The 7,169-nt window shown below is 51.5% G+C and overlaps 1 protein-coding gene across 1 annotated transcript; it reads right to left on the reverse strand.

Annotated features, from left to right (window-relative positions):
- Positions 1–228: 228 nt before the first annotated feature.
- GJB1 (gap junction protein beta 1) lies at positions 229–6,925 on the reverse strand. Its single transcript, XM_004439854.3, has 2 exons — positions 6,864–6,925; positions 229–1,494 (listed from the first exon to the last, which is right to left on the reverse strand). The coding sequence occupies exon 2, from the start codon at positions 1,476–1,478 to the stop codon at positions 627–629; it is 852 nt and encodes a 283-aa protein (XP_004439911.1). The 5' UTR covers positions 1,479–1,494; positions 6,864–6,925; the 3' UTR covers positions 229–626.
- Between the last annotated feature and the right edge of the window lie 244 nt (positions 6,926–7,169).

Here is a 7,169-nt window from a genome sequence, read left to right on the forward strand (position 1 = left end):
AATCCTGTTTAATGTGTAACATTTCAGGCAGAGAGAGGCCTTGGGGACTAGAGGCAAAGACAGCCCCGACCAACCCCCGCTCCACCTTATCTGCCTGCTTCTCCCTCCCTAACTCCTCCACCCCAGACATGTCCTCCTTTTCCTTGTGGCCGGCAAGCGCTGTTCCTCCTTTTCTTGCTACCCTCCCTTCTCCACCCACATGTCCACAGCACCCGCCCTCCACTCCACTTGCCCACATCCCTCCCCACTGATGTGACTCCAGAAATAGGGTATCTGACAGCACAGGGTTAAGATTAGTTTCATAATTGGAGAAGCTGTCAGAGCATCCTATCTCTTGTCCCTAGTGGTCCCAGGGAAAGGGAGAGGGAGAGGGAAGAGGAAGGGGTACAGAAACAAGAACTGCCCACACCCCCAATAACCTCGAGCACTGGTGTGGGTGGCCTCCAGCTCCCCACTCCTTCAGCCCCTCAGACAGACAGCCCTGGGAAGAAGGGAAGTAGGGAGGGAAGGAAGGCTTTGATGGAGCAATCCCTAGCAGGCAGAGGCCTGTGCACCGGCAGGGGAGAAGGAGGGGCAGGCCCAGGGAAGGGTAGGGGGCAGGATGGGAGGTTGCCTGGTATGTGGCATCAGCAGGCCGAGCAGCGGTCACTCTTCTCAGCCAGCCCGGCCCCAGTGCCGGGGCTGCGGCGCAGTATGTCTTTCAGGGAGCCGTCCTGCTCACTCAGCAGCTTGTTGATCTCATTCTGTTTGTATTCAGGTGAGAGGCGGTGGCCAAAGCCCGAGCCCTTGCGAGAGGGTGGATTGGAGCGGCGCTGGGCTCGGCGGGCACAGGCCCGGATGATGAGGTACACCACCTCGGCCACGTTGAGGATGATACAGATGCCGGAGGCGGCCAGCATAAAGACGGTGAAGACGGTTTTCTCGGTGGGCCGGGAAACGAAGCAGTCCACTGTATTGGGGCAGGGGTAGGCATCACACTTGACAAGTCGTACCATGGCGTAGCCAGGGTAGAGCAGATAAAAGACATACATGAAGGCAGCCTCGAATAGCAGCCGGAAGACCACACTGATGACATAGGTCCACCACAGTGTCCCTGAGATGTGGACCTTGTGCCTCTTCACCTCCTCCAGGTGTATGGGGTCCCCGTGACCCTCAAGTCGAAGCATTTTCTTTTCTATGTGCTGCTGGTGAGCCACGTGCATGGCCACGAGGAGAGCTGGAGTGGAAACCAAGATGAGCTGCAGAGACCACAGACGCACATGGGAAATGGGGAAAAAGTGGTCGTAGCAGACGCTGTTGCAGCCAGGTTGGAGAGTGTTGCAGATGAAGGAAGACTTCTCATCACCCCACACACTCTCTGCAGCCACCACCAGCACCATGATTCTGAAGATGAAGATGACAGAGAGCCATACTCGGCCAATGGCAGTAGAATGCCGGTTCACGCCACTGAGCAAGGTGTACAAACCTGTCCAGTTCATCCTGCCTCATTCACACCTGCAAAACATGAGCCACAAAGCAAGCTGTCAGAAAGCTGGGGCAGAAAGCTGGGCACTATAACACTGCCTGACACCCCCCACACCCCTTCCAAGGGCCAGTGACAGGAAAGGAAGAAGGATAGTCATAGCTTTCCTCATCACCCATCTCCCTGCCAGCCTCTCCTCCTCCTCCTCCTCCTCTTCCTCACTCACTTGACTTGACCTCCCTGAGCCCCATCTCCCTTCTTTGCTTTCATCCAACATTCTTTCCTCTCCAGCCCATCTTGTTCTGCCATCAGCCATTCTCTTTAGCTCCCCACCCCCCAGCTCCTTAACTCTGGACCTGGGGCAAACCCAACAAAGCCCCATTACCTTGGGGAGCGCCTTTCCCTGAGGCCACCCAGACAGGTCCCCTATGGTCTCATGTCTGTGCAGGGGGAGTGGTCCCTGGGTCCGCGCCTGCGTCCCAATTCATCGCCGCCCGGTGCTGGGGAGTCATATGCTGCTTTATACCCAGAGTCTGCACAATGGGACCTTTGTGGGGCTCTGAACAACGCCCTTTAGAATTCAGATCAAACGCCCTGACTTCCGCCCACCCTACACACAGAGCACTTGTGTCCCAGCGCCGGACACCCAGCCTGCACCCACCTGTTCTGTGCCCGCCCGGTCCATCGCCGCACCCACCCCATAGCCCCACCAGAAGAATGGCCACGGCGGGGGTGGGAGGAGATGGAACAAAGACAGGTGCATGTAAGAGGGGACCCCAGGGGACCAGGAGGCTCTGGACTGAGGCCCTTCCCCATGACCCTACTAGAAACTGAAGGTCAGCAGGATTTTTCCTAGGCTTAGATCCCCTCCACGGTATGGGTGAGCTAGAGGAGAGGAAAGGGAGCTCATGTTGATCAAGCCAGGAACTGTGTTAAGCATTTTCCCATACCTTCTTTCTTGTGACCCACTTAGCAAACCTCTAAGGACTGTTACCCTAGTCTTTTCAGATGAGGAAGCTGAAGTTCAGATAAATAACTCACTCAAGTTCACACAGCTAGGAAGTGCTAGAGTAGGAGAACACAAAAGTATATGAAGCAGAAGTCTCAGCTCTTTCCGCAGTATACTCCTTGTGCTTTTGCAGATAGGGTCAGCAAAAGTAAAGGCTAGCCGTTGATAGTAATAACATTAACAACAACAACAACAACAGCAAAAGCAGAGACTAATGCTACTCTTAAAAGCACAAAAAACATGGAAGCTGTTGACCTATAAGCACATTCTAACGCCAGTGTCATGGAGCACACCCTGACCATCCCTCCTTGAGCTTCAGGAAAGGGCACACATACAGAGGGTGGACAGGTGAGCACATGGTGAGTACAAGCTGGAAGGAGAAAGCAAAAGTTGACCAAGCAAACAGAAGGTTAGAAGATGGAATAGGTGAGAGTCACATAGCTTTGGGTTTGAATCCTGGTTCTTCACCTAATATGACCTTAGGCTGGTTATTGAACTTCTCTGAGCCTGCTTGCTCATCTATCAATGGGATTAATACCCAGGGTTATTGTGAGGTTCAATGAAGCAACCTGCAAAAGTTCTTAGCCCAGCTCCAGTTTCATAGTTGGTAATCAAGGGAAGCAAGAACCTTATCAGGAAGAGAAAATAATGTTGCGTTGGGGGACTAAGTGGTCTGCCAAACCCAATATTACTCTTCTTCCCAATGCTGTTGTTGACCTATAGTGTCCGTCTGAGATAGAATAGACCGTTCCATTGCTGCCCTGCCCCCAATATTAAGTGTACATTGTAAACTCCTTGTTTCCTGAGCTTGCCAGTGGCTCTAGGGAAGAAATTCCCCTCTCCCCCCTAGGCAGGCAAAGAAGGCCTCCCCCTACCTCCCACACTTCTGCCATTAAGTTGTAAGGAGATCACGTGGAAGCAGGGAACTGGATGTGAGGAGGACACACAGGCCTGGACTGGTAGGAAATGCAGGGCATTTCCTGCCCCCAGTGCAGGGGCAGTGCTTGTGGTGGAGGCCCCATATCCAGTTCTGGGTGGTCCTCTCTGGTGTAGGGGAAGAGGGTAGGGTATTAGCAACTGGAAAAGCTGGGCAATGGGATGAAAGAAACTAGGGGACGAAGGGACCATCCATCAGACATAGATTACTTCTCAGAACAAGGTTTCTTCATTTAACTTAAAAAAAAAAAAAAAGCCTTGGGGCCGGCCCAGTGGTGTAGTGCTTAAGTTCGCACGCTCCGCTTCAGCGGCCCGGGGTTCACAGGTTCAGATCCTGGGTACGGACCTACACACCACTTCTCAAGCCATGCTGTGGTGGCGTTCCACATATAAAATAGAGGAAGATGGGCAGGGATGTTAGCCCAGGGCCAATCTTCCTCAGCAAAAAGAGGAGGATTGGCAACAGATGTTAGCTCAGGGCTAATCTTCCTCACCAAAAAAAAAAAAAAAAGCCTTAATGAGTTCATGCTGTGGGCCTGAACCAGCATGGGGAAGCAGGAACATGGGGGCCCTTTCTCCCAAGCCTGGGACTCTGAAAGTAGAGCTGAAACAGGAGGCACCATGGTTAGCTGGAAAGAAATGCTTCATCCGGGGAGACAAGTTAGATTCAAAAACAGGCAGTCAAGGAGCATTAAGAATAACCATTTACTGAGCACCTGTTGTGTGCCAGGCCCTTGTATGTGTGCTAGCTCACATAAACCTCACGACAACCCCATGAGGTAGGTGTTATTTTTAATCCTCATGTCACAGATGAGGAAAATGAGGTAAAGAAAGGTGAAGGGACTTGTCCAAGGGTCACAAGGGTCGTGCAGTTAATGCGTGACAGAGCTGGGATTTGAGCCGGGCCAAACTGACTCCAGAGCCCATACTCTTTCCCGTAAGCTCTACTGCATTGGCTGGAATTGTAGTTTTTCTTTCTATGAGTGTTTTTAGAAACAGGGAGATTCAAAACTGGTCTGGCTTTTATTCTCCTCTAGCCCCTTCTCCCCTTTCCCATCAACTGACGACTCTGTCCTCTCCTTCCTTCCAGGGCTTTCCATGGCCTCCTGATTGGTTTTGTTTTCCCTTCCTTACCTTTCTCTGGCTGCTTCCTCAAACTCCGAAGCAAACTTCAGCCATTCTCTTCTCTCTGCCCCTGAAGGGTGCCCCACAGACAGCCTGGCCTACCCTGAGTTTCTAGGTTCTTGTAGCTCTCTGCCTCTCATCTTCTTGAGCCCTCTGGGATATGGCCAGTAGCTCCCTTTGGGGCCCCTAAGGGCCCTTGTGTGGGCACTGGCATCTCAGTTTTTGCTCTCTCCTTTGAAAGGGGAGCTGATCCCTGTGTCAACATCAATACCTCAAGGGTTTCATTTTGAAAACATCTAGGGGAGTGACCTGATTTTGAAATCTAAACCGTTTTTGTGACTTTGGGTTAAAGTCCAGGTATTAATATGCTCTGTGTTGTTCCAGGTGTGTTTTGCACTCATGTTTAATTAGACAAGACTTCTCTGGCCATGTCTGGCTCCGGCCTTGTCCTCGGATTCAGATTTGCCCAAGCACTCAAGCACAGTTCAAAATCAGGAGATTGCACTTAGTCCTTACAATAGTCCTGTAATATTATCCCCATTTTTCAGACAAGGAAGTTGAGGCTCAGAGAGGTTAAATAACTTGCCTCAATGGCAACTGCACTGCTGCTAAATGGTAGAGTCAAGTTTCAAATTTAGTATTTTCCTCTGACCTCAAAGCCTTTGTACATTGCACTGCCTTTGGCGGCCTCTCTTCCTCTAAGGACTTTGCATTCTGAGACCAGGCCCACAACTCAAAAACTTATACTCCTTCTGACATGTGCTTGCATGTGCACACACACACACAAGCATAAACACACACAGGCACATGCTCACACATGTTCATTAAGTGTGTCTCTCTCTTTCTGCCCCAACTCTTCCCTGTCCTTCCTTCCAACTACAGGAAATCCTTGTGTTTTTTTGGTTTGGGGAAGAAGGACCTGGCTGGGCTGGATGAGGTTACATTCAGCCTCAGATTCCACACTCCCTCCCCCATTTCACAGGCGGCCTCTGGCCAGGAAAGGACAGGGGGCTTTCTTTGAAATTTCCTTCTGAATTTCGGGCTGCCTTCATCAGCTTGGTGTGGCTAAGGCCAAACCCCTCCAGCCCTCTTCCTCTTCCCAGCCTCCACCCTGTGGTTCCACAGCACCTCAGTCATTTATCCTCTCCACCCTGCCATATGTATTCTGTGGCCAGGCTTGGGTCAGGGCCAGTCTAGCTCATTCCAATGTTCTCCCTCTCTTGCTCTGCCATGCTCTTTTCATAGATCTCCTGCTAATGTCAGCTCCCTTACTCACTGTTTGGACTACACCCTCTTACTCCTCCATCAGCTATCTGACTTCCTGTAGCTCTCTACTTGGGCTTCTCATAACAGCCACCATTTATAGAATGCCCACTGTGTGCTAGGAGCTGTGTTTTCATTAGCTCTCATCCTCACAACAACCCTGTGAACTGTGAGTTATTCTCTTCAATTCACAGATGAGGCAACGGAGGCTCAAAAAAGCTGAGTAACTTATCACACAGCTGGTAAGCAAGTGTTGGAGCTCAGATTAAGACTCATATTAGCCCCTTACCAAAGCCTAGGTCCCTTCCCTATTGCTCTGCCGCATCCTCATCTATACTTCTCTCCATTCAAACCCCTCTTGTCTATACGCTTCTCTCCTTATCTCATTTTCTTAGTCCATGCATTCTGCCGTGCCATTCCCAACAGCTGGAACAACTTTCAGACAGCTGGGGGCCACCCCTCCTTTAAATCTCCAAATCATCAGTTATTCCAAGCTCAACTTGAGTCTGCCTACTTCCCTCAGGAAAATGGAGACGTATACTCACAAATCTCGGCCTTGTTGGCTGGCCCTCTGCACCTCCTGAGTGCACTGTATTCATCTGCCTGTAGCCCCCATGTTGGTTGCATGCCTGGTTTACCTTCTAATCAGGACAGAAAACAGCACCTGGCAGTGCCCAAGGGTCCCACCAGACCCTAACCTTGTGTGGCAGGAAATGCCTTAAAGAGACAAACTTGGCCACCCTGCACCTAGGGGGACCCTCAAGTCTTCATGGGAATTCAGCCTTGTGGGAATGAGAGGAATCCTCGGCTGGGAAAAAAGAGTGAGAGGAGAAGCAACTTTGAGCCTGGAGGATAAGAGTTGGGGGCTACAGAGAGAGGCTAAGCAAGCCTGGCACCTGGCAGGAAGGGTCTCACCCCAGCTCAGAGGGAAGCACAGAAGAGATCCAAGTGGCTGAATGCTGAGGCCAAGAGAAAGTAAGACCCGAGCCTCTCACCAGCCCTCATTTCTGTCCCCCTGTGCCACACCAGCCCCTCCGGCCCACCTCCCTTGGCCCCCAGCTTCCTCACCTGGTTGCTGCTGCCCTTTCCCAGGGAATGTCTGCAGGCGTGTCTGCACTATGCCACTAGGTACTGTCAGCCCAGCCCAGGGGAGGGACAAAGAGCCCAGGGCCAGAGCCAGATATGGCCCACAGCCCAAGAGGAACCAGACAAACATTAACCAGCCCCACCTTCTCCCACACACAATCATTAAATAAGATTGATCCCCTGAGCTCCCAATGGGTTTGGAGAGACAAATCACATAGCCTGGAGTTACTGCCCTGTCCCAGAGGAAGTGAGGAATCATTGTCACCCATGTGCCCATGTTTAGCCCAT

Source organism: Ceratotherium simum, chromosome X (assembly GCF_057802395.1).
Source record: "Ceratotherium simum simum isolate JZ-2026a chromosome X, ASM5780239v1, whole genome shotgun sequence".
Classification (NCBI taxonomy): domain Eukaryota; kingdom Metazoa; phylum Chordata; class Mammalia; order Perissodactyla; family Rhinocerotidae; genus Ceratotherium; species Ceratotherium simum.